This window comes from Callorhinchus milii, unplaced genomic scaffold (genome assembly GCF_018977255.1).
Source record: "Callorhinchus milii isolate IMCB2004 unplaced genomic scaffold, IMCB_Cmil_1.0 Scaffold1, whole genome shotgun sequence".
NCBI classification, from domain to species: Eukaryota; Metazoa; Chordata; class Chondrichthyes; order Chimaeriformes; family Callorhinchidae; genus Callorhinchus; species Callorhinchus milii.
In genome coordinates this window covers 135,984,859-136,011,192 of record NW_024704742.1, presented here as the reverse complement: position 1 = coordinate 136,011,192, position 26,334 = coordinate 135,984,859, and the positions used below count along the sequence as shown (strand labels likewise).

General features: G+C 47.3%; 1 protein-coding gene across 1 annotated transcript in view; it reads left to right on the top strand.

Moving 5' to 3' along the window:
• dcc (DCC netrin 1 receptor) overlaps positions 1-26,334 on the top strand; it is a gene marked incomplete at its 5' end in the record, with an annotated part of 189,514 nt that overhangs the window by 51,706 nt on the left and 111,474 nt on the right. The window contains 2 exons of the mRNA XM_007904042.2: positions 2,847-2,997; positions 5,927-6,063. Coding sequence (XP_007902233.1) covers positions 2,847-2,997; positions 5,927-6,063 — 288 coding nt within the window. The remainder of the gene's footprint in view (positions 1-2,846; positions 2,998-5,926; positions 6,064-26,334) is intronic.

Below are 26,334 nucleotides of genomic sequence, written 5' to 3'. Positions count from 1 at the left end.
TGTAATCGCTATATGAAATGTTATTATTGTCAAGTTTTGCCTTAATACTCTTGATGCTTTTTGCTTAAATCACAGCTTCTGGCAGCGAGTTCCACATTCTCACTTCTCTCTGCGTGAAGATGTTCTCCTAAATTATCTGATCTGTTCCTGACTGTCTTACAGTTATTCCCTCTTGTTCTGGCAGCAAGTGGAAATATGCTTGTAATTCTCACTTTATCAGATCCTTTTGTAATCTTAAACTCCTCTATTAGGTACCTCTCAATAGTCTCATCCCCAAAGAGCTCAAACAGACAGCTCAAACCTGTCTATTCTTTTTTATAGCCACATATCCCTGGCAACTTCCTTGTAAATGTATACTGAACTTTGCAATGTTAAAACATCTATAAACCATCCTTGAAAAGTAACATCTCAAATAAGGTCTTACAGAACTACAACAATAACAACAAGATTACAACAACAACAACAAGATTCCATTTATAGAGCGCCTTTCACGTCGGGAGGACGTCCCAAGGCGCTGTACAGTTGGGTCAGGACCCGAGCATTGGGGGGAAATGGTCAGGGTGAGGGGAGGGAAGGGAGGTGAGCGAGGAGGGGGGAAATGGTGAGGGGAGGGAAGGGAGGGAGTGAGGAGGGGGTAGAGAGTCGAGAGGGGAGCTGAAGGCTCGGTCAAAGAGAAAGGTCTTGAGACCGGCCTTGAAGATGAAAGGGAGGAGGCGGCGACGGCACTGGGGGATGGAGTTCCAGAACCTTGGGACTGAGAGTCAATTCACTTTACAATATTCACTTTACAATATATTCTGTGAAGTGCTTTGAGACGTCTGAATAACATGAGAAGGCGCTATATCAAATGCAAGGATTATTATTAAATCGTGATACACTTCCTGTTTCCATCATGGCTTCCTGTGTGAATCACTCCTGCGAGTTTATAGAACTAGGGAACCTTGCAGGGAAAAGCTTGAAAGATTGGGTCTGTCTTCCTTGGAATAAAAAAGGTCAAGAAACTGTTCCCCCCACCCTGTCCTCTGCCTCGGTGTTCTGTTCGACCCTGAGCTGTCCTTTCTTCCTCATATCCGCGCCACAACTGGCACCGCCTTCCATCACCTCCGGAACATCGCCAGACTACGGCACTACCTCACCCCTCACGCGGCTGAAACTCTGGTCCACGCCTTTATCACCTCAAGGCTGGACTATGGGAACTCTCTCCTCGCCGGCCTTCCCGGTACCTCCCTCCACAAGCTGCAGGTCATTCAGAACTCTGCAGCTCGAGTACTGTCCCGCACCAGGCTTCGGGACCACATCACTCCCACCCTCGCTCGCCTCCACTGGCTCCCCATCCCCCAGAGGATCAAATTCAAGATCCTCATCCTCACCTACAAGGCCATTCACGGCCTTGCTCCCTCCTACCTCTCGGAACTACTATCCCCCTACTTACCTGCCCGTACCCTCCGTTCCTCTGGCTCCAGTCTGCTCCACATCCCCCGCCCCAACCGCCCTACCATCGGTGGCCGGGTTTTCAGCCTCTCAGCCCCTAGGCTCTGGAAAACTATCCCCCAGTGCCTTCGCCTTGCCTCCTCCCTTTCCTCCTTCAAGGCCGGTCTCAAGACCTTTCTCTTTGACCGTGCCTTCAGCTCCCCTCTCGACTCTCTACTCCCTCCTCGCTCCCTCCCTTCCCTCCCCTCACCCTGACAATTTCCCCCCTGCTCGGGTCCTGACCCAACTGTCCAGTGCCTTGGGACGTCCTCCCAACGTAAAAGGCTCTCTATAAATGGAATCTTGTTGTTGTTGTTGTTGTTGCCTTGACTCCGCCAATTTTGGTCTGCTCAATATCTCCCCCCTCCTTCCCCATCATCATCAGTTGACACGCTTTCAGCCACTCTAGCCCTGCTCTCTGGAACTGTCTCCCTAAACCCTTCCACCTCGCTAAGTCCATCTCTGCTTTCAAAGGCCTATAAAGATCTATCTTCTTGACTATGCCTTTGGGCAATTGCCTCCTATCCTGACCCCCCCCCACGTCCTCCATGCAGCTCGGACTCTCACTCAATCTCTGTAAAGTGCTTTGAGACGTTATTCTATGTAAATGGTGCTGGATAAGTGCAAGTTGTTGAAAAATAGTGAAAGATTATCCCCACTGGACCCTGAATCAGTAAGAAGAGGTCGCAAGGTCATGATTGTCACTGAAAAGTTATGGGGAACATTAGATTCTGTTTCCCGGAGAGGATTGGTATACGGACAAACACAGAATGTTTTACAACATGTGACAAGCGTCATTAAAAAGGGAATTGGATAAGTGTTTGAAGAGGAAAAATATGACAGAACACGGGCACAGAACAGGGAATGGGATCACCTAGACAGCTCCAGTGAAGGAGCAAGCAACATTATAGATATGAAGGGGAGAGAGCAGGGAATGGAGTTAGAGTAGAGAGCTCCAATGGGGGAGAGAGCACCAGGACCGACACGATGGGGAGAGAGCAGGGGAATGGGGTTAGAGTAGAGAGCTCCAGTGGGGGAGAGAGCACCAGGACCGACAAAATGGGGAGAGAGCAGGGGAATAGGGTTAGAGTAGAGAGCTCCAGTGGGGGAGAGAGTACCAGGACAGACACGATGGGGAGAGAGCAGGGGAATGGGGTTAGAGTAGAGAGCTCCAGTGGGGGAGAGAGCACCAGGACAGACAGGATGGGCTGAAAGGCCTCCTTTTGTGCGATGTGCATGGCTGGAATGCATGTGTTTTTTTAAGCAGTGACATTTTATATACGTCAGGCCTCGCTGGCTTGTAATGCATGACATGGGATGAGGTTTGCAGCAAATGGTCTTGAAATCACTGACATTTCCTGTGTTCTCCGCTTTAGAATCTGGAGTTAATCGGCAAATCGCCTTCCTTCAGCGGCCATCCAACCTGGCGGTCCTGGAGGGAAGGGACGGAATTCTGGAATGTTCTGTCTCTGGATTTCCAGCCCCCTTGGTGATTTGGAAGAAAGGAGATGAAATTATTCAGACCAGGTAAGTCTGTGTTGTAAGACCTCTCTCTGCCTGTCTTTGTGTGTGTGTGCGCGTCTCTCTCTCTCTCTCGCTTTATCTCTCGCTCTCTGTCTCTTCGTCTCTGTCGCGCTTTCTGTCTCAGGTGTCTTCCTCTGCCTCTTTTCTGTCTGCCTCGCTGTGTCTGTCTCTTCTCTGTCTATCCCTTAGCCTCTTTTGGTCTTATCCCTCCGTGTCTCTATTCCTCTCTTTCACTGTCTCGTTCTGCGTGTGTTTGTCCCTCTCTCTTTGTCTGTGTGTATCTGTGTGTCCATACGTGTGTGTATTTTGTCGTTCTCTTTGTGTCTGTGTGTGTGTGTCTCTCTCTGTCTTTCTCTCTCTGACTGTATGTTTGTGTATCTGTGACCCTCCCTCACCACAAACTGATCCCAGTGATGGGCTATAATGAATGTTACTGCAGTAATAACTAATTATTGAACGTTAGTGAGTGGCCAATTCCCCCTGGAGAAGGGAGAGCGAAGTAAGAATCCGGGTGTGTTTTTCAAGATCCACTTGATTGGGTAAATCGAGAGAGAGACACAGAGAATGGTGCTGTTTCCCACGATTCGGGAAGTGATTAACAAGAGATCGTAAAATAAGGATTAGTCACGTGAGTAATAGAGGGGCCAGGTTAGAGGAATAACTATTTTCACGGCCAAGGGGTGTGGGAGAGGAAACTTGAAAGCGGGCTCTTTGTTCTGGGATTTCAACCTGTTTTTGAACTCTTCCCCCCACCCCCCTCCGACTATTAAACAACAACAATAAATTACATTGACACAGCTCCTTTCACGTCGGGAGGACGTCCCAAGCTGCTGGACAGTCAACGTTTTGCACCCGAGCTGGGGGTTGGGATCAGGAGGGATGGAGGGCAGGGAGGGCAGGGGGTAAGAAGAGGAAGGTCTTGAGATGGGCCTTGAAGGAAGCAAGGAGACGGGACGAAGGGGTTGGAGATCCAAAGGATGGGGCGGAGACCCTGAGGGCCCGACCGCTGTTGAGAAATATTTGTGTGTCACCTCTTCAAGATAAATCTTAGATCCAAAGCTGCTTATTTCTTAAGTCGGGGGTGAATCTGTGCGCTACTTGAGCTCAGGGTTGGGAGATGCCTGGAAGCCCTCCAGATCTTTGACATGTATTTACTGGGCAAGTTACATGGCGGCCAAATTGATTCTCCTCTAGCTATTCCTCACGGCCTGGGATAACTCGTGTTTCAAAGCGATTGCTGATGCAGGCATCTGTCACCTGCAACTCATCCCCATCGCTGGCTGCTCACTCACTGCTGAGGTTTGTTTGTGAGCACAAAGCCCACAGCTGATGACTGAGTCACTCCAGTGATTTATTCCTATGCGACACACCTCTCGCTGGGCGAGTGAATAAGCAACAGCCTGGCTCAGCTGGTAGCACTTTCACCTCTCCAATCTTCTTACTCCCCACTCCACTACCCGACTGCTCCGGCCTCCTTATCTCTCGTGGCCTCCGTTCCACACCGTCAGTGGCTGCACTTTAAGTCACTATTCCCCGAAACTCTGGAACTCTCTCCCTCAATCCCTCCGCCGTGCCCCCCTCCTTCCTCGTCTGCGGGTCTGAAGACCTTCCTCTTCGAATGTGCTTATGGTCACCCCAACCTCCCCCCCCCACCACACCCCCCCCCCCCCCCAATGGCTCGGAATCGAGCTCCGCCCCACTGTCAAACCTCTCAGATGCTACCCTGGGTGAGCGGTGTTATATTGTTGTTGTTGTTCTGGCTGTGGGTTTGAATCCCTGGCTCAGTGCAAGACTGACGCTCCAGTGCAATGCTGAGAGTGGTTGTCAAGAGGTGTAACCTTAGTCCTAAAGATATCCAGGGTCTAATCCGCTGTGCGAAATTGGCTGCTGCGTTTCACCCATAAAATACAGTGAATCCACCTTAAATAAATCCCGCAAAGAGCTTTGAGAGATCTTTCCTGTTTGCATTTTGAAATCTAGTAGCATTGTGAATTATTTTAATCTGTTCGATTCAGCATTTCAGTATAGCTGTGAATCACAGTTCCATTTAGACACAGATATTCTTTGAAACGTTGGAATGTGCCTTCGTTCCAATACCAAATCATCTTCAACCCACTGCAGCACAAATTATTCTTTTTGGGGGGGTGGGGGGAAATGTGGAAGGAGAACCATGTGGAAGGAAAAGCAAAGATAAGTTATGTTTCTGAAAGTAAATAAAAGGCTGCTGAACATTTTATCAGTAACCAAGTGAAAATAGAACTTAAATTTGACTGCTTAATAGTAAATACTTTTGAAGGGAGGTCAGGGGAGGACGAAGAGGAATGAGGAAGAACATTCTGTGGGTACACCACAATGGCTGTGCTCAATTTCTGTCTATAGTGCAAATGTTGAGCACGTTTCCTTACTCCACACGCCTCTGTTTACTCAGCAGTAAGTAGGAACCCAGTTATTAGTCGATTGGCGAATCACTTTTCTAGGAGTAATAATCCCTTCAAAAAAATAATAATAATTTGGCCGCATTTCACCCACGAAACATACAGTCAATTCAGTATATTGTATTGTAGTATATTACAGTATCGTCTGTGAAGCGTTTTGAGATCTCTCGAAAACGGGATAAGGCATCAATGGCAAAGATTATTATTATTATTATTTCAACGACGTGATAAGGCGCTATAATCAAATGCAAGGATTATCATTGAAACCTTCATGTTTGGTGTTGCATTTGTACTTGGGTAGGTTTACGCACAGAGGATATGTGGCTCGCACTCTCTGCTTAAAAGCAGTTTGCAGGCGGCAAAGACATCTTTTGCACATGGTTTGCACACACCTTGCACAAAATGCAGTCACCATTTCCCCTCCCTCCCCAGTGCTGAAAACCAGTCCCAACCAACCAGCAACCAACCAACCATTGGATCGATTGCTTATATTTCAGGTCGAGGAAGCACTCACTGCTGGCTGGCAGTAACCTGCTGATCAGAGGCGTGACTGAGATAGACGCTGGCTTGTACACATGTGCCACTAGCTACAGGAACGAGACCATCAGTGCCTCGGCGGAGCTCACTGTGATGGGTAAGTCCACAAAACACCTGATAGTATCCAGGCTCACTAGTTTGGTGACATCCCTTAACTTAGAGTGGTCCAACCTTTTGGCTGTTGAGGGCTGGATGCCCTATTTGAGAAATGTCCATGTGCTGTACGAGCAATTATTTTCGTGTTTCCCTTCCAGACACATAGCATAACATTTACGGGTTATGGGGCAGTGGGCGGGCCAGATGAAATGGAGGAGGTGTGGGGAGGGGGGCATCTCAGCCCGCAGGCCAGTTGGACCACTCTCCCTTATGGTAATCGTGCTACCAAATCCTGGGATTGCAACCCTTAGCTTCGCTCATTCCTCGACTGCTCTGCTCCTTTCATGAGCCCCTCCAATCGGGTTTCCAGACTGCTCACAGCTCTGGAAACTGTCTGGTCAAAGTGCCAAACTACATTGTCCATCTGTAACCAGGGCTCCCTCTGCCTCCTCCTCCTCCTCAACCACTCCATCCTCCTCCACCGCCTCTCCTCTCACCGCAACAACAACAACAACAACAAGATTCCATTTATAGAGCGCCTTGTACACGTCGGGAGGACGTCCCAAGGCACTGGACAGTTGGGTCAGGACCCGAGCAGGGGGGAAATTGTCAGGGTGAGGGGAGGGAAGGGAGGGAGCGAGAGGGGAGCTGAAGGCACTGTCAAAGAGAAAGGTCTTGAGACCGGCCTTGAATGAGGAAAGGGAGGAAGCGGCAAAGGCACTGGGGGATAGAGTTCCAGAGCCTCGGGGCTGAGAGGCTGAAGGCCCGACCACCGATGGTAGGGTGGTTGGGGCGGGGGATGTGGAGCAGACCAGAGCCAGAGGAACGGAGGGTACGGGCAGGTAGGTAGGGGGATAGTAGGTCGGAGAGGTAGGAGGGAGCAAGGCCGTGAATGGCCTTGTAGGTGAGGATGAGGATCTTGAATTCGATCCTCTGGGGGATGGGGAGCCAGTGGAGGCGAGCGAGGGTGGGAGTAATGTGGTCGCGAAGCCTGGTGCGGGACAGTACACGAGCTGCAGAGTTCTGAATGACCTGCAGTGTGGAGGGAGGTGCCGGGAAGGCCGGCGAGGAGAAAGTTTCCATAGTCCAGCCTTGAGGTGATAAAGGCGTGGACCAGAGGTTCCTGACTGGCTTTGAGAGGTGGAGAGTGCAGCCTTGGATGCTGATGCTGTCAGCGCCTGAGGTGCGGAGGCGCTGTCGCGAGCCAATCAGGAGGGCCTCAGTTTTGCGCACGTTGAGCTGACATGGGGTCAACTTCCACATGTACGTGGATTACTTCATCCCACTGCCTCTACCCTCAATTCCAGGACAACTGCTGTCTGACAGACTGTCTGTCTGACATCAAGTCCTGGATGAGAGTCAACTTTCTACAGCTGAATGTCAGCAAGACCGAGACCGTCCTGATTGGCTCGCGCCAGCGCCTCCGCACCTCAGGCACTGGCAGCATCAGCGTCCACGGTTGCACACTCCACCTCACCAGGAACAGTCGGTCAGGAACCTGAGCATCTTGTTCGACCCTCAACTGTCCTTTCTCCCCCATATCCATGCCATGACCCGCTCTGCCTTATGTCAGCTCCATAACATTGCCCGACTCCGCCACTGCCTCACCCCTCACGATGCTGAAACCCTCATACACGCATTCGTCACCTCAAGACTTGACTACGGTAACTCCCTCCTTGTCAGTCTTCCCAAATCTTTTCTCTACAAGCTGTAGATCATTCAGAACTCTGAGGCTCTATAAACCAGGCTCTGCGGGCTCATCACCCCCACCCTCATCCGGCTCCACGGGCTCCCCATCTCTCAGAGGATAGAATTCAAAATCCTCATCCTCACTTTCAAGGCCCTCCAAGGCCTTGCCCCCTCCCTCCTACGTCTCTGACCTGTTGACCCTCTATCAACCTGTCCGCTTCCTCCATTCAGCAGGCTACGGCCTGCTTCAGGTCTCCTACCCGACCCGCCCTACCATTGGTGGCTGGGCTTTCAGCCTCTCTGCCCCCACTCTCTGGAATTCCATCGCGCAATCCCTTCACCTTGCTTCCTCTCTTGCCTCCTTCAAGGCACGACTCAAGACCCTCCTTTTTAACAGTGCCTTCGGCCGCCCTCCTACTCTCTCTACCCTCCCTCATCTCAACCCTGCCCCCCTCCCACACTCGGGTCCTGATCCCCGATTGTTCAGCGCCTTGGGACAACCTCCGGATGTGAAAGGCCCTTTACAAATGTAATTTTGTTGTTAGTTTGGAGCAACCATTAGACAAGATAGCCTTGAAAAGGGACGTCTCAGGGGACAGGTTTACGGAGGCGTACAAGATTCTAAATAGTTTTGGGATTGAAGTAAAGCCAATACAACAGATACAACAGGTTCAAGTGTTGTGAGGGGCAATTACAGGACAGACAACAGGTAGTATTTCTTTACCTAGAGCATCGAGGACGTCAGGAGGATGTGAGAGCGGGTAGGGTAGGGGGGCAAAAAAAGCTTACATGTAAGAGCGATTTACATTTACACAGCCCCTTTATGCCGGAAGGTCGTCTTAAAACATTTCACAGCTGATCTAAGGGTAAGGAGATCTTAGGACGTTTGGTGTGGTGGGGAGGTGATCAAAAAGAGCATTGAAAAGACCTTGAGATTTTTGACCTCACATTGACGGTTAACACCCTCTGAAGTGGCCCAGCCCCAAACAGCATCTCCTCCTCACAGCAATAGATGGCCGCCTGTATCCTGAATCAAGACAGACGATGTCTTGACAGAGAAATTGTCAATTGTCATGGCAGGATTTGAACCTTGCTCCTCTTTTACCTCTGCGACCTATTAAAACTTCACCATCCTTGCCTGCTCCATGTCTCCAGCCCCCCTATCCATGGTCTGTCCTTCAGCCTTTCCGCGACCACATCACTCCCACCCTCACTCGCCTCCACTGGCTCCCCATCCCCCAGAGGATAGAATTCCTCATCCTCACCTACAAGGCCATTCACGGCCTCGCTCCCTCCTACCTCTCCGACCTACTGTCCCCCTACTTACCTGCCCGTACCCTCCGTTCCTCTGGCTCCGGTCTGCTCCATATCCCCCGCCCCAACCGCCCTACCATCGGTGGCCGGGCCTTCAGCCTCTCAGCCCCTAGGCTCTCGAACTCCATCCCCCAGTGCCTTCACCTTGCTTCCTCCCTTTCCTCCTTCAAGGCTGGTCTCAAGACCTCTTCAACCGTGCCTTCAGCTCCCCTCTCGACTCTCTATCCCCTCCTCGCTCCCTCCCTTCCCTCCCCTCACCCTGACCATTTCCCCCCTGCTCGGGTCCCGACCCAACTGTCCAGCACCTTGGGACGTCCTCCCGATGTCAAAGGCGTTCTATAAATGCAATCTTGTTGTTGTTGTTCTGCCCTCACCCTCTGGAACTCCATCCTGGAGCTCCTCCACCTTGTCCCCTCCCTTACCTCCATCAAGGCAGGCCTCAAAACCTGTCTTTTCGACCGTACTTTCGGTCCTCTTCCCTCCTCCACGTCCCTTGACCTCCACCCCTCTCTGATCCCAACCCCCAGCTCGGGTGCAAACCCCTCATTGTCCAGTGCCTTGAGACGTCCCTTTCGATGTGAAAGGCAATTTGTTGTTGCGGTGGTGGTGCTTTGTAGTGTCAGTCTAGTAACACAATCCTCCACTTATACACACTCTCACAGGCCCCACCATTCCAGTCAAGGCAGCTGTCAAACAGCAAAAGACTTTGTCCAAGCGGCGTGACACGGTGAACCCCTTAATCCTTCCACCTCAGACTTGTGCGTCACCGTTTCGCTTCCCTCAGTAGCTGAGGACCTTGACAGCTTGTCAACGTGACCTGAGATAATCAGAATACCTATCCCTCAGTGCCTGTAAATCAGAGCCGCCTCGCTCAGCCTAGATTTGCCGTGCTGTTTATAGGACAATTCCTGCCTGCAGCTGGATCTGGAGGAGTTATTGATTGTGTCTGTGTGCGCACGTTTACATGTGTTTGTCTTTAAAAACCCACTTGGGGGAACTACAGAAGATTGTAGTTTGTTCTTCTGAGGGGCTCTGGAAATCGAACTGCTTCTGCTTATCTGGGAAAGACCTCATGTGGCCACGAGCCATGGAAAAGAACTCGATTAAGCCAGGTCTCTTCACCCTTGAATAGAAACATCTTGAAGAGGACTTTGTAATGGAGTGTTAGATTCTAGATGCGATTGAGTAACTCAACCTAGAATAATAGTGGATTTAGCTCAGTGGTTAGCGTGCTCGAGAGATCCGAGTTCCCAGGGGAAACCTTAGGCAAGTTTCCTTACACCACAACTCCTCTCTTTACCCAGTTATTAGTCGATTGGTGGTTTGCTTTCTGGGGCTAATAATTCCTCAAAGATGTTTTAACAAAAATTTGGTCCTCAATTGATGACTGTTTGTGGGACACTGCTGTGCGCAATTGGCTGTTGCGTTTCGCCAACAAAATATCCTTTCCAATGTATTCCGTGAAGCGCTTTGAGACGTCTCCATGACATGATATGGAGCTATATCAAAAGTAAGGATTATTATTATTAATAATCATAATTTTCAGCTGTACTGAGCCAGCATGACAAGAGGAGACAGGTTCAGGGTTGCACAGGGCAATTTCAGGCAAGGTACCAGGAAGTAACATAATTAACAACAACTTATATTTATAAAGCGCTGATATTCTTGGAGCACTGTTAAATGCGAGTTGGTGTAAAGAACTGCATTGACAAACCATTGCAGTGCTCGGAGGAGTGTGCATTTCAGAGATGCTATCCCTTGTATGAGCAGTTAAACTCCGCCTGTTCAGGTGGAGATTGAAAATCCTGCCATGTTATTCGAAAAGAGAAGGGAGTTTCTCCCGACAATTCCCCAAATTGTAAAAAAATTGGTCTTTCACATGATGGGCTGTCTGTGGGACATTGCTGTGCACAAATTAGCTGCCACGCTCGCCTACAAAATACACTACACTTTAATGAAAACTTTGTGAAGTGCAGTGCTTTGAAATAATAGGCGCTCTTGCGAATGCAAGCATTATTAGTATTAGATTATTTGATTTGACAGCATGTCCGATAGTTGTCAGAACAATTTGTTAAACCTGGCTCTTTTCACCCCTCGACTGATTTATGAAGCGTTAACGTATCTTTTTAGAAAAAGGAAAATTTACAGCTTGAAATTAAAAAGAATCTCTGCGGTTTTATGGTTGTATCCGTTGTCAAGAGCCATTAGGTGGCTTGCAAGGCAAATATCTCTCTTGGCTGGCAGCTGGCCCTTCATTTTCCTTGTTAATATTCAAGATGGCATTGTCGCCTTGCCAAGAAACACAGTGTGGATGCTCAGCACTTCTGACAGATTCCCAATCGCTCCTGGGTTCTCTGCTCGCGTTTCAGAGCTCGTGAACTTGGTCATTTTAATACAATTTTAATAGAATTCCAATACACTTTACATCTATTTAGAGTCATAGAATCGTAGAATTATACAGCACAGAAGGAGGCCATTCGGCCCATTGTGTCTGTGTCGGCTCTTTTAAAAGAGCTAACAAATTCAATCCCACTCCCCCGCTCTCTCCCCAAAGCCCTGCAAATTTTTCCTCCCCAAATAAAAGCTGTTACCGAATCGGCTTCCACCAGCCTTTCAGGCAATGCATTCCAGATCCGAACAACTCGCTGCGTGAAAACATTTCTCCTCACCTCCCCTCTGTTTCTTTTAACAATTATTTTAAATTGGTGTCCTCGGGTTACCAACCCTCCTGTCAGTGGAAATAGTTTCTCTTTATTCACCTTATCAAATCCCATCATAATTTTGAACATTTTTGATAAGTTTCCTCTTAACCTTCTCTGCTCCAAGGAGAATAATTCCAGCGTCTCTCGCCTCTCCTCATAACTGAAGTCCCTTATTCCTGGTACCATCCTGGTAAATCTCCTTTGCACCCTCTCCAATGACTAGACATCTCTAGCTGAGTGTTTTAGCTTTTTAGTTTTATTATTATTATTAATTATTAATTAGTTTTAGTTTTAGTTAAAAAAACAGTGTTTTATAAAGGTTTATCATAATTTCCTGACTTTTGTATTCTATGGCTGTATTTATAAAGCCTAATATCCCTATTGCCTTTTTAACAACTTTATCTACCTGTCCAGCCACCTTCAAAGCTTTTCTTATATGAACCCCAGGTCTCTCTGTTCCTTCACTCTCGCTTATATTACCTCTTCTCATTCTTCCTCCCAAAATGCATGACTTCATATTTCTCCACATTGAACACTACTCCTTATTACATTGCTGTTCTTCTCTCCCAGCCTTCTATGTAGCTTGATTCCCCTCCCTAATTCTACATCCTGATTCTCTTCCCCCCTCGAAATTAGTTTAAACCCTTCCCCACAGCACTAGTTAACTTCCCTCAAGGACATTGGTCCCAGCCCTGTTCGGGTTTAACCCAGCCGCCTTCTACAGGTCCAACTTGCCCCAGAACTGCTCCCAATGTTCTAGGAACCTGAAAGCCCTCCATTCTGCACCATTTCTCCGCCATGCATTCATGTGTTTGAACCTGCTGTTTTGATACACAATTGCATGAGGCACTGGGAATAATCCAGAGTCCTGGAACTAGCCGTGTAATTTCCACCTGTAGGTGGGATGCATGGAATCCTCAGCTTGGTTGGATACTGTTAAGCAGGATGATGGGTTTCCCCATGTGTCAGGCACCCGGCTGACCAAAAAAGAAGGGGAAAAAAATTGCATCTATCTACTGTGTCTGGAGGACGTCTCAAAGCACTTCGCAGTGCTAGCTCTGCATCTAAGATGGGGGTGGGAACTGACAGAGTGCGGAGGGGGATGAGGACCAAAAGTGAGGTCAGAGGTATGTTTCGCGATCTGCCTTTAAAGAGGTGAAGAAGCAAGTCGGAGGGACTTTGGGATGGAATGGCAGAGAGTAGGGCAGAATAGCTGCCCGTATGCTGATGTGGACTTGAAGCAGGCCGATGAGTGAAGGGAGCGACTGGGTCAGTAGGGTTTGAGGAGGTCTTAGAGGTAGGATGAGGGTGAGACCCCTGGAGGGCTTGAAAAGTGAGCATGGGGATCTTGAACTCAATCCGCTGCTTCAGTCAATATGTGGTGCATATGTGTATGTGTGTGTACAGAGTCCTCAGTAAAGGGAGTGAGATCAGAAGTAAATAGAATATGTTTCTATATTCCCACTCCCCTGCGATCCAACACTCAGTTGCTGCCCAGTTGACATTGATTAAGCCCTGACTTGTCCATTCCTTTATCTGGGGTGGGAGGGTGGGTTGGCTGTCTGACACGCGCTGAAATCCATCACCGTGCCGTGTTTAAGAGTCTCCGATCCAGACTCTTGAGTGCGTGGAAATTTCTCTGTGTCGGTAATGGAGTACGCATTTCCTCTTTACTTTATTCCTGTTTGGTTCACACGGTGCCAGGTTCCCAGATTATAATGTTGCCTAATTCCCAATCCCTGTGTTCCCAAGGTTCTGTGTTACATTGTTCTGATGTTTCCATACTCAACAACAACTTGCATTTATATAGCGCCCCTCACGAAGGGTAGTGTCCCAGAGTATTTCTTCACAATGTATCAACATTTCTGTGGACAGAGGGTGTCTATGTTCCTACGTTAATAATAATAATCCTTACATTTGGTATAGCACCTTTGAGGCGTCTCAAAGCGCTTCGCAGAATATACTGTAAATCAATTGACTGTATATTTTATGGTTGAAACTCAGCAGTCAATTGCGCACAATACTGTCCCACAAACAGTTTGGGATGGAGTGACCAAATTGTTATTATTTAATTTTTTTAAAGCGATTATTATCCCCGGAAAGCAATCCGCCAATGGACTGACAACCAGATTCCTACTTACTGCTAGGTAAACAAAGGCGTGTGGAGTAAGGAAACTTGCTTTAGGTTTCGCCCTGCCCGGGAATCGAACCCGGGTCCTCCTGCTTGCGAGGTGAGTGCTCTAACCACAACGCTGCTGTAGGACTCCATGTTCCTGTTTGCCCATGATGGGCAATGTAGATTAGGCCCGGGCCTTTGACCGAGTGCTCACACTGAGAAATTAATTGGGCTGAATGGCCTCCTCCTGCTCCTATGATGAATGGGTTGGTGAGCAATTGAAATTGAGAGAAAACCATGTTTATTGCACATTGGTTCCGCTCGGGGCAGAGTGAAGGGGAAGCCTTAAGCTACTCGAAGACAGCCACTGGCCAGACAATGATTGACAACTCCCTTAATTCGAGTGGTCCAGTAGGCAGACGTCACTGGTCCGATCATCCTTGCCAGAGACATGCAGGTTATTCACTGCCTCAGTCAGTGTGTATGTATGTATGTGTGTGTGTGTTGGGTGCACACAGAGTCCTAAGAAAAGTGGCCAAGGTCAGCAATAAATATTATACATGTCTTTCCTGTGTTTCCATGCTTCTGTGCATTAGCAACATGGCGCCATTTCTTCCTTCCTTCCTCTTTCCTCATTCTCTTTTTTCTTCCTCCGGGTCTTCCATTTTCTCTCTCTTTCTCTCACTTCCTCCTTCTCTCACTTTTTCCTTCCAGCCCTCTCCATTTTCTCTGTGTCTACCTGATAGAGAGGAACTGTGGTGGGAAGATCAGAGAACTCCCTTTAATGGTGAACTCCCTTTATTGGTGGATTGTTTTTTGTGGGCAATAATCCCTCAAAGTTTCCTTACTCCACCCACCTGTGTTTACTTAGTGGTAAGTAGGAACCTAGTAGTTAGTTCGCTTGGGGAATCGCTTTCTGGGGGTAATGATCCCTCACAAAAAAATTGGTCACTCAATTGACTGCTATGGGCTGCCGCGTTTCGCCCATAATCATAGAATCATCCTCCCCAAATAATTAATTATCACAAAATACGTAGTCAATCCACTTTACACTAAATCCTGTGAAGCGCTTTGAGGCATCTCAGTGAGGTGATAAGGCGGGATATCAAATGCTGGATTATCACATAATTATATAACCCATTAGTGTTGGAGGCCATCACGTTGAGCACTGATTGGCATGCAGCCAGGCACAGTGTGTGACGCTATCAGGCAGCCTAATGTAAATGAGAACCATTGATCTACTCTGGAGTAGAGTGAGGAGATGGCATTTCCTCCTGGCCACAACAGCCCAGTAACTTCTCGTTGAAATGCATTAAACGCAATTCTCTCGCTTGTATTTCCATGACATTTTCAAAGTTTTGCTCTTTCCATCTACAATAATCGCTTGGCTCCGACTGTGATCACAATTAAACAGGTTAGGCAGCGAGGAGCCTAAGGCGTGCAGAGGCAATTTCATCCCTTTTAATTCCTCTGAGATTTTTTTTTTCCGGTTCGTTTTTTTTTATTTTTATTATTATTCCTCGGAACTGGACGTTGAAAACTTTTCCTTTTAAAGTTTTCCTTTTAAAACAAGTGTCAGCCTGGCTTGGCCTGTTGTCCCTCGAAAGAGAAGGGAGTTTCTCCTGGTTTCTTGACCATAGACTTGCTCCTCTCGACCTCTCTGCTCTGCCGGCAATGAAATCCATTCCAGAGCCTCCTCTGCCTCTCACCCTCCTTTGCCTCCTTCAAGGGCCATCTCAAGACTGTCCTCTTTGACCGTGATTTCGGTCATCCTCCCACCCACGTCCTCCTTTACCCTCCACCTCTACTGATCGCAACCCCCAGCTCGGACACAAACTCTTCACTGCCCAGCGCCTTGAGACGTCTTCCCAACAAGAAAGATTCTCTATGAATGCAAGCTGTTGTTGCTGTTATAAAGTGGTTTGATAACGTTAACATAAATAGCCTGTTTCCGCTGGTTGGGGAGTCCGTAACCAGGGGACACAAATATAAGATAGCGACTGGGGGAATTGAAAGGCAAAATTAGGAGGAACTACTTCATGGCAAGAGTAGTGAGATTGGGGTAGTGAGATTGTGGAACTCGCTGCCTGAAGCGGTGGTTGAATCAGATAGTGTAGATGAGGGAAAGAGGAATGGAAGGGTGTGGGAAGGACCGAGGAATGTGTGAAGACTAGTATAACTGGTATGACAAGTATAGTGGAGTATAATTACATAGGCTGTTTGGGCCAAGTGCCCTGTTTCTGTGCTGTACATTCTTTCTAACCTATTCCCCTATGCTATACCCCTCTGTTACATTCACCGTAATGTAAGGACCAGGTTTCCTCAGAACTCCATTGACTATCATGTGTTTGCCCCCAAAATCCACGGTCAATTCAATTGACAGTATATTCTGTGAAGCGCTTTGAGACATTTCAATGACCCGATAAGGCGCTGTATCACATTCAAGGTTTATTATTATTATTCTACAATATGGAGCGCATTGAATCTTGTTGTTCATTAGCTTCGCAAAGCAGCTTGTGAGAGCAAAGAGCACACTTGTCTCCTCAGATCCTTAGATGGACCGGGAGTTGGTGAAATCTATCGGCTTCTGTAAAACAAAGGAAACAAAGCTTGTTATTGCACAGCGGAGACTCCCACTGCTCGTTGGGAACAAATCAAATTACTCTTCTTCGTAATTCATTGCTTATAACTGTCTGCGTGTTCCCACTTGACTGCTGTATAAGGAATACTCCCCCTCCCCATATTGCCATAATCACAGTCAGCACAACGAGTGCTGACTTTGTCAGATGTTTCCTTACATGTCATTGCTCTCTCGTCATCTTCCGCGCTGTCTCGGCTTATGAACCAGCGCAATGCTGGGGGAAACGCTCCCATCGTTTGGTATGGCCATTCTTCAGATCAGACGTTAAACCGCCTGTTCAGGTGGATGTTAAAGATCCCATTGGCACTGTTTGAAAAGAAATTTTTTTAACCTGAAATTGGTCACTCACTTCATGGCTGTTTATAATAATAATAATAATAATAATCCTTGCATTTGATATAGCGCTTTACACGTCTGGAGGACGTCCCAAAGCGCTTCACAGAACAAACTTTAAAGTGAATTGACTGTATATTTGTGGGCGAACGCGGCAGCCAATTACGCACAGCAATGTCCCACAAACAGTCGTAGATTGAAAATGACCAATTTATTATTGTTTTTGGTTTTGGAGGGATTATTATTAGGCTCTGTGTGGAGTAAGGAAACTTGCCCAAGGTTTCGCCCTCTGCCGGGAATTGAACTCAGGTCTTTCACTTGCAAAGCGAGTGCTCTAACCACTGAGCTACAGGACTCCACGTTTGTTGACGTCGCTGTGTACAAATTTGTTGCTACGTCCAAATACAAAATTCACGATCCCTGCACTTCACAATAATGACTGTGAAGCACTTTGATTGTCTTCCCGACATGAAAGTTGCCATGTCAAATGCAACGATTATATCAGTGATAGTTCTTGCACTTGATGTAGCATTGTTGAGACGTCTCAAAGCGCTTCACAGTAATGTGAATTGACTATATTTTTGTGGGCGAAACACAGCAGCTGATTGTGCACAGCAGAGTCCCACAAACAGTCGTGGATTGAGTGACCAAATTATTACTGTATTTTTATTAAGGGGTTTTTACCCCTGGAAATGGACAAACCACCGGGTTTACTTACTGCGTGTGGAGCAAGGAAATTTGCCTAAGGTTTTGCCCCGCCCGGGAATCGAACCGGGGTCCTCTCGCTGGTGAAGCGAGTGCTCTAACCAATACGCTACAGGCCGCCACATGTTATTATTATTATTAATATTATTATTACGCAGCCAAATTACCTTCAGTTCCCAGCTTGGCTTCAGCCTGGGTCTGGTCTGGATTAGGCCTGGCTCCCTCACACGGTAGTGTATTGTGCAGCAGTAAATGTTCCTTTTTTGCCTCCTTTTTCAATTAAAATGTAAATCTCCACGGCTCTGCCTTTTATAATCTAGGGAAAAGCACCCAGAGGGCCAGGAATTGAAAGGACCTGTAATAAAACCAGCGACAGATGTTGCTTGCAGTTTACCGCACTAACTCTTTGAAATGTGTATTTCAATTTTATTTTGAAACGGCTGGAATGGATTACACGGGTTTGCAGTGTGATGCGAAGTGTTATTTCAGTCACGCTTTGTAGTGCTCAGAGACGTGTTGTTTAAGGCGATGTTTCCAGCCGCACTTGGAGCAGTGAGTGCGTGTACCAATCATTCTCAATCCAAAGCCCGGGTGTGTTTGTAAATTTCCTTATTTCTGAGCACTTCAATCCATTAACCATAACCACACACACATTGTGTTTCTCCAAGCGTCTTTGTGTACTTCCTGTCTTTATCTCGTTGGCTCTTTCTTAACCGTCTTTTACTTCTTAAAAGATTTCCTAGGTATATGAGGTCAAGTGGACCCCAGTGGGGCAAAAACCTTAGGCAAGTTTCTTTACTCCACACGCCACTATTTACCTAGCCGTAAGTAGGAACCCAATTGTTAGTTGATTGGCAGATTGCTTTGTGGGGGTAATAATCCCTTACAATTTTTTTAAAATTAATAATAACTTGGTCACGACTCTTTGTCCATGGTGGCTGTGCGCAAATGGCTCCCGCGTTTCGCCCACAATATCCGCAGTCAATTCACTTTATAGTGTATTTTGTGAAGCGCTTTGAGCCATTTCAACGAACTGATAAGGCGCTATATCAAATGCCAGGGATTATTATTTTTGTTATATTACCTTCTGGCAAAGAAATACTTCTGGTGGCTGTCCTTACACTTCCAAACCTGTGACCTCTGATCATATCTGTCGAGGCGACCAAAACTGTAATAAATACTCCTAGTGAGGCCTGACCAGAGCATTATAACTGCTTGAGTGTGACTTATGAGAATCTGAGCTCAATTGATTTGGCATTATTGCCCAGTATCCCTTTGTTTATTGCTGCCTCGCACTGTTTTGATAGAGTGAGCGATGAGTCTACTTACACTCCTAGATCTCTGTCAGCTTCCCTCTTGACAAGTTCAATCCCTTCCCTAATAAAGTCAGTCATTCAACTTCATGGCTATTTCTGAGACCTTCTGTGTGCAAATTGGCTGCCATGTTTACCTACAAATATACAGTCACTGCACTTTACAGCATACCTAGTGAAGTGCTTTGAGACGTCTTGATGACATTATGTGGCCCCATATCACAGGTAAGGATTTATTTTTACAAACATTTTACATCACATGTGACGAGCAATCTTTTTCAAACCCTTAAGTCTTTTATACTTAAACTTTTATCGTCTATTTTTTATTTAGTTTGAACTCTGACGGACAATATCGACCTACAGTTTAGCTTGTTTATTTACGGATTTTATTGAGCATGGGTATGGGTAGGAGGGTGACCAAAGACGCGGTCAAGGAGGAGGATCTAGAGACTGGCCTTGAGGGAGGGGGAGAGGCAAAGGGACCGTGGGATGAAGTTCCAAAGGGTGAAGAACCAACTACCGATTGTGGGGTGGGTACGCCGGGGGACCTGGAGCAGCCCAGAGTCTGCCGAGTGGAGGGAGCGAACAGGCTGGTATGGAGTTAGCAGGTCACAGAAGTAGGGAGTGACATAGAGTAGTAAAGATAATGTCAAGGGCAGGTGGGAGGACTACCAATGGGAGTTCTGGAGACATGAGATCAGAGGGACCGAAGGGTCTTCTTCACCTGAAAGAATCTATGACAAGGCAGAGCAACAACAACAATAAGATTACATTTGAATAGCACCTTTCACGTCAGGAGGACATCCCAAGGCGCTGGACAGAGTACAGCATTTCAGACCCAAGCTGGGGTCAGGGAGAAGGGAGGGGAGGGGAAGGGGGGTGGCCGATGGCATGGTCAAAGAGGAGGATCTTGAGGCAGGACTTGAAGGAGGCTAAGGAGGGGGAGTGACTGGGGGATAAGATTCCAGAGGTTGGGGGCAGCAGAGTGACTGAAGGCTCTCCCACCAATGGTGGGGCGGGTGGGTCGGGGGACATGGAGTAGGCCAGAGCCGGCTGAGCGGAGGGGACGGGCGGGTTGGTAGGGGGTTAGGAGGTCTCAGAGGTAGGATGGGCGAGGCCATGGAGGACTTTGTATGTGAGGACCAGGATCTTGAACTGGATCCACTGAAGGATAGGGAGCCAATGGAGTCGGGTGAGAGTGGGGGAGATGGGGTCACGGAGTTTGGTGCGGGAGAGGCCATGGGCTGCAGAGTTGTGGATTATCTGCAGCCTGCGGAGGGGGGAGTTGGGAAGGCTGACAAGCAGGGCGGTGATGAAGGCATGAACAAGAGTTTCAGCGGCCTGAGGAGTGAGGTAGTGGCAGAGTCGGGCGACGTTACGGAGGTGAGGGAAGACAGAGCGGGTCATGGCTTGAATGTGGGGGAGAAAAGACAGTTGAGGGTTGAACAAGACACCGAGGTTCCTGACTGGCGGTGAGTTGTAGTGTGCAACCATGGAGGTTGATGCTGCCAGAGCCTGAGGTGCTGAGGCGTTGGCGCGAGGCAATCAGGAGGGCCTCAGTCTTGTTCACATTCAACTGTAGGAAATTTGCCCTCATCCAGGACTTGATGTCCAACAGACAGAAGGGACTTAGAATAACAAACACAGTCAGAGAACAGTGATAATAACAATAATAATCCTTGCATTTGATATAGCGCCTTATCACTTCTTCGAGACGTCTCAAAGCGCTTCACAGAATACACGGTAGTGTATTTTTGTGGGCGAAATGCGACTGCCAATTGGGTACAGCAGTGTCCCACAAACAGTTGTGGATTGAGTGACCAATTTTTTTTTAAAAGGAATTATTACCCCAGGAAAAGCGATCCTCCAATCGACAAACAACCACGTTCCTACCTATTCCTAGGTAAACAGAGGTGTGTGGAGGAAGGAAACTTGCCTAAAGTTTCATCCCGCCCTTAAGTCGAACCCAGCTCCCTCGCTTGCAAGGCGTGCTCTAACCACTGAGCTACAGGATAATGCCATGAAAATAAATAATAAATTCAATATTTAATTTAATATACAATATTGTTATTGGAGGCATAATTTCACTCGGAAATTCATGTAAAAGTAATAACCTTTAGGAACGTTTGCTGCATTTCCACCATTTAAAATAAACTCCAAAGCCTTTCTTCCTGCTCCAACCTCTTCACACTTCTGTGTTAATAATACCACTGCTAATAATAATCCTTGCATTTGATTTAGCGTCTCTCCTGTCAGGAAATTTGTCACAAATGCTTCACAGGATTAAAGTCTTGTAACTGCCTGTGGATGTGGCAGCCAATTCGCGCAAAGCGAGATCCCCAAACAGCCATGAAAGTGAATGATGTTTTTCAATTGCACCCTTGAATCTTTAATATCCACCTGTACAGACGGGACCTCAGTTTAACATCTCATCTCATCAGCACCTCGACAAGGTGAAGCCCCCGCGGTATTGCACTCAGCCCAAGTTTGTGAGTTCAAACTCTTAAAACTGGGGCTTGAACTCACAGCATTCTGACTAAGAGCAGACCATACAACCATACAGCTCAGGAGTTTTATTTAATAATAATCCTTGAATTTTATATAGCGCCTTATCACGTCTTCGAGACGTCTCAAAGCGCTTCACAGAATATATTAAACCGTAAAGTGAATTGACTGTATATTTTGTGGGCGAAATGCGGCAGCAAATTGCGCGGCAGCAGTGTCCCACAAACAGTTGTGGATTGAAGGTTGCCTTACCTCTCGAACACTCTGGAACATTCATATTTTTTTCTTTTTAAATATTTGTAGAAGTGTGGGAAAAAATGTTTTTCCGAGCTACAAGTTGTCAAGGATTTTTCTGCTCCCCGTTGATATCCCTTTGCTCTTCAATCATCTCCAGTTATATCCTGCGGGCGCTAACTTGCTCGGCTTTGAAGTCATGCCGTGGTTTTTACCTTATCTTTACTGTTAAATATTTTATACATTCCAAAAGAGATCGAATGTATAACTTAACCACCTCCTCACAGAACTGAATGGCAGCAAATTATTGGAATCAAATCCAACCCTTTGCAGTGGTTTTGTTCGTCTGGTTCCTGAGCCAGGTGGGTCAGCAGTACTCCAGGGCACTGCTGATGCTAAACCAGTCAGCCTGGCTTTATTGTGGAGGCCTTTAGCTCAGTGGTTAGAGGCCTCGCAAGCGAGAGACCTGGGTTCGATTCCCGGCAGAGTAAAATGTTGGGCAAGTTTGCTTTGTCCACAAGTTCAAGCTTCCAGACCTGAAGGGTATGAACTTCAAACTGGAAAGGCAACTTGGATGTTTTATAAGGAGCGATTTTTCACCACAATAGCGAAAGTTAAGTCTGTGACGCTTCTGTTTACCTATAATAATAATAATCCTTGCATTTGATATAACGCTTTTCACGTCAGGAGGACGTCCCAAAGTGCTTCACAGAACACACTGTAAAGTGAATTGACTGTATATTTGTGGGCGAACGCGGCAGCTAATTGCGCACAGCAATGTCCCACAAACAGCCGTAGATTGAAAATGACCAATTTATTATTGTTTTTGGTTTTGGAGGGATTATTATTAGGCTCTGTGTGGAGTAAGGAAACTTGCCCAAAGTTTCGCCCTCTGCCTGGAATTGAACTCAGGTCTCTCACTTGCAAAGCGAGTGCTCTAACCACTGAGCTACAGGACTCCTACTACCTAGCAGTAGTAGGAACCCAGTTGTTAGTCAATTGGGGGTAATAATTCCTTCAAAGAATAAATAAAAATAATAATAATTTGGTCACTCAATCTACAGCTGTTTGTGGGACACTGCTGTGCGCAATTGGCTGCCGCGTTTCACTCACAAAATATTCAATGAATTCACTTTTCAGTATATTCTGTGAAGCGCTTTGAGACATCTCGAAGACGTGATAAGGCGCTATATCAAATGCAAGGATTATTATTATTATTGGCAGGACTGGCAGAGATTCTTCCCACTCAGCTCTTGTTAACCCTACAAGCGAAATCCAGTGGGGAGGATGCCCGATAGCTTTTTGAGACATTCTTCCAAGGTGCAAGGTGATAATTTAATGTGAATTGTACTGTTATAGGGTTGGTCCTAGTTGGACAAGCAGCGGGAAAGCTTCCCAGACAGTGCTTTCAATGGCAAGCTATGCAGTGTTACGGTTAACTCCAGAAGTTAGCCCAACACACACTCTGGGTTCCCCAAGCCTTGGCTTTTGCCAACCTGCACTCATTACATTCCGGAATTAGGTAACAGAGTGCCCATGATAATTTCTCTCCGGTAACAGAGTGACCCTTGCCTCCTTCAAGAATATCTCTCCGGTGACAGAGTGAGCATTCCCTTCCAATAAATGGGAATTTCAATATGCGATGTATGGAATCTGGTTTGGATACTCTTAAGCACGGTGATGGATTTCCGCTCGTGTCAGACACCAGACTGATCAAAATAAAATACACAGTGAGCGTCAGAAATTATCATTGCCATCTTTAAGATTTAATACACAAATTCAGTCAGGTCCCTGATCTCCAGCTGTAAATCTTTCCCAAGCTCTCAGAAAGATCTCACAGCTATAAAGGAGCCTTATTTTGAGATGAATTAATATTCTGAATGAGTGGCGATCCATCCTTGGTATAAAGAAAAAATCACAGTTACAGCGAAACTTGATGTGAGTGACAGTACAACCTTCCAGACCTGATGGGTATGAACTTCAAGCTGGAAAGGCAACTTGGATATTTTATATGGGGGGATTCCTGGTATTTTTCACCACAATTGAGAAGGTTAGGTGGGGGGATTAATGTACTAATCCTCCCCACCTCTCCATTGTAAAGCCTGTTCTTCCCCGACCTCTGTGACTTGCTAACCCCATATAGACCTCTCCGCTCCCTCCGCTCAGTGGGCTCCGGCCTATTCCACTTCCCTCGCCAGACCTGCCCCACCATCAGCGGTTGGGCCTTCAGCCTCTTTGTCCCCTACACTATCCTACAGTCCCTTCACCTCGTTCCCTCCCTTGCCTCCTCCAGGGCCATTTCAAGACCCTCCTCTTCGACCGCACCTTCGGGGGCACCTTCCTACCCCCACCCTTCCTGCCCTCCACCCCTCCACCCCAACCCCCAACTCGGGTCCAAATACCTGACTGTCCAGCACCTTGGGACGTCCTCCTGATATGAAGTGCTATACAAATATAATTTGTTGTCGCTGCTATTGTTGATGTGCCCCATGAACTCATAACCTTCTGATAGAGGCAAGAGTCTAACTGAACCAGACTGACTATGTATGGTTAAGACAAGATTGAATAGTGATAGATTGTTTCCATCTGTTGGTGAATTAGACGCTAGTTAAGGCACTGCAGTATTCGAAAAGAGAAGGGACATTCTCTCTCCTGGTATCCTGGCCAACAAATCCCCCAAATAAAATTGGTCGCTCACTCGACAGCTTTTTGCGTAGGACTTTGCTGCACACAAACTGGCTGCTGTGTTTGCCTACAAAATACAGTCACTATACTTCACAGTAAATCTTGTGAAGCACTTCGAATCGTCCGCCCGACATAAAAGGCGCAGTATCAAATCTAAGGCTTTTATTATTAAAACACATCTATATATTTTCTGTCTCTCCATTGTATGGTGCGGTAGGGGGATTAGTACATTATTCAGCAGCATATGTTTCAGGGAAGGCCGGGATTACAGTAGCGATAAACTCGCACTCTTCACAAGGTCTCGAGTTCGTTTCGACAACCTTTAATCCAAAGCATTCAATTTCCTTACACTGAACTCCCCACCTTCCTCCTCATTGTGTGTGAAGTCCTGTAGCTCAGTGGTCGAGCACTCGACTCGTAAATTAGAGGACCTGGGTTTGATTCCCGGGCAGAGCGAAACCTTTGCAAGTTTCCTTACTCCAAACCCCTCTGTTCACCAAGCTCTAAGTAGAAACCCAATTGTTAGTTCTTTGGCGGATAGCTTTCTGGGAATAATAATCCCTTCAAATCAAATAATGTAAATAAAAATAATAATAATTTGGTCATTCAATCCACGACTGTTTTCGGACACTACCGGGCACAATTAGCTATGGTATTTTGCTCACAAAATGCAGTCAATTCGCTTTACATTTGCTTTGACATCTTGAAGACGTGATAAGGTGCTATATCAATGCAAGGATTATTATTATTATGGGGGGGCAAGAAAGGAGAAGGGAAGAGAGCCCCTTTCCTAAAGGGAACGGCTACTTCAAGGCTTTGGGTGTGAGTCGGTCATACTCTCGCCTTTCTGGGTGAGAAGATTGAGAGGTCAAGTACTCCAATGCTGTGCATCCCACCTACACAAGGAAATTCCCATTTTTTAGAATGGAACGCGCACTCTTTCCCCGCACGGCTGCAGCCTGCGCATGGAATTCCGGAAAGTATTAGGCGCAGGTTGGCAAGAGCCAAGTCTTTGGGGGGGAATCCCATGGTGTGTGGGATACAGCTGGTGTCGGAGTACTGCCGGAGTCTAACCAACTAAAACCGCGTAGCTCGTCAGGTAAATCACTGTCTAGCACTGCAAGGTTAACAGGATTGAGTGGGAAGAATTTCTACCCCCTGTGACTGGTCTACCCCCAAGTGGCCTGGATTTCATTACGTCTCAGCTTGACTACGCCAACTGCCTACTCGCTGGACTGCCCAACTCTTCCCTCCACAAACTGCAGGTTATTCAGACAGTTCGTGTCCTCTCCCGCACCAGACTCTGGGAACCTATCACCCATTCTTGCTCGGCTTCACTGGCTCCCCATTTCTTGTTCTTACCTTTAAGCCCCTCCACGGTCTTGCTCCCCAATACCTCTCAGACCTCATAACCCCATATCATAACCTGCTTGGCCGACACCAGCCTATTCAAGTCCCTCGCAATTCCCGCCCCACCAATGGTGATTGGGCATTCAGCATCTCTGCCCCCACACTGTGCAACTCTATCCTGAAATCCCTCCGCCTCACTCCCTCTTGCCCCAATCAAGTTCCGTCTGAAGACCTTCCTCTTTGACCGTGCCTTCGACCACCCTCCCACCTTCACCCCCCAACCCCCAACGCCTCCCTCCCCTTCTGACCCCAACTCCCAGCATGGGTCCAAAACCCCCGATTGTCTAGTACCCTGGGACATCCCTCTGATGTGAAGCTATACAAGTGTAAGTTGTTGTTGTTGGTCTGTCATCAGTAATGCCCTGGCGTATCGTGGACTTGTGTGGGTCAGTAACAGGACTTCCGAGACCACCACAGAGAATTGACTCAATGCTTGATTACTTCTCTGTTGCTTGGTGTCCAACTCTGGCACTAAACACTATATAGTGCTCTGAGATGTTGCTCACTCCCCAACCCACTATTCGCTGCCTCCGCTCAACTGGCTCTGACCTCCTGCTTGTCCCTCGTGCTCTCTGTGCCACAATCGGTGACTGCAAGTTGTATTTGAATGCAAGTTGTTGTTGGA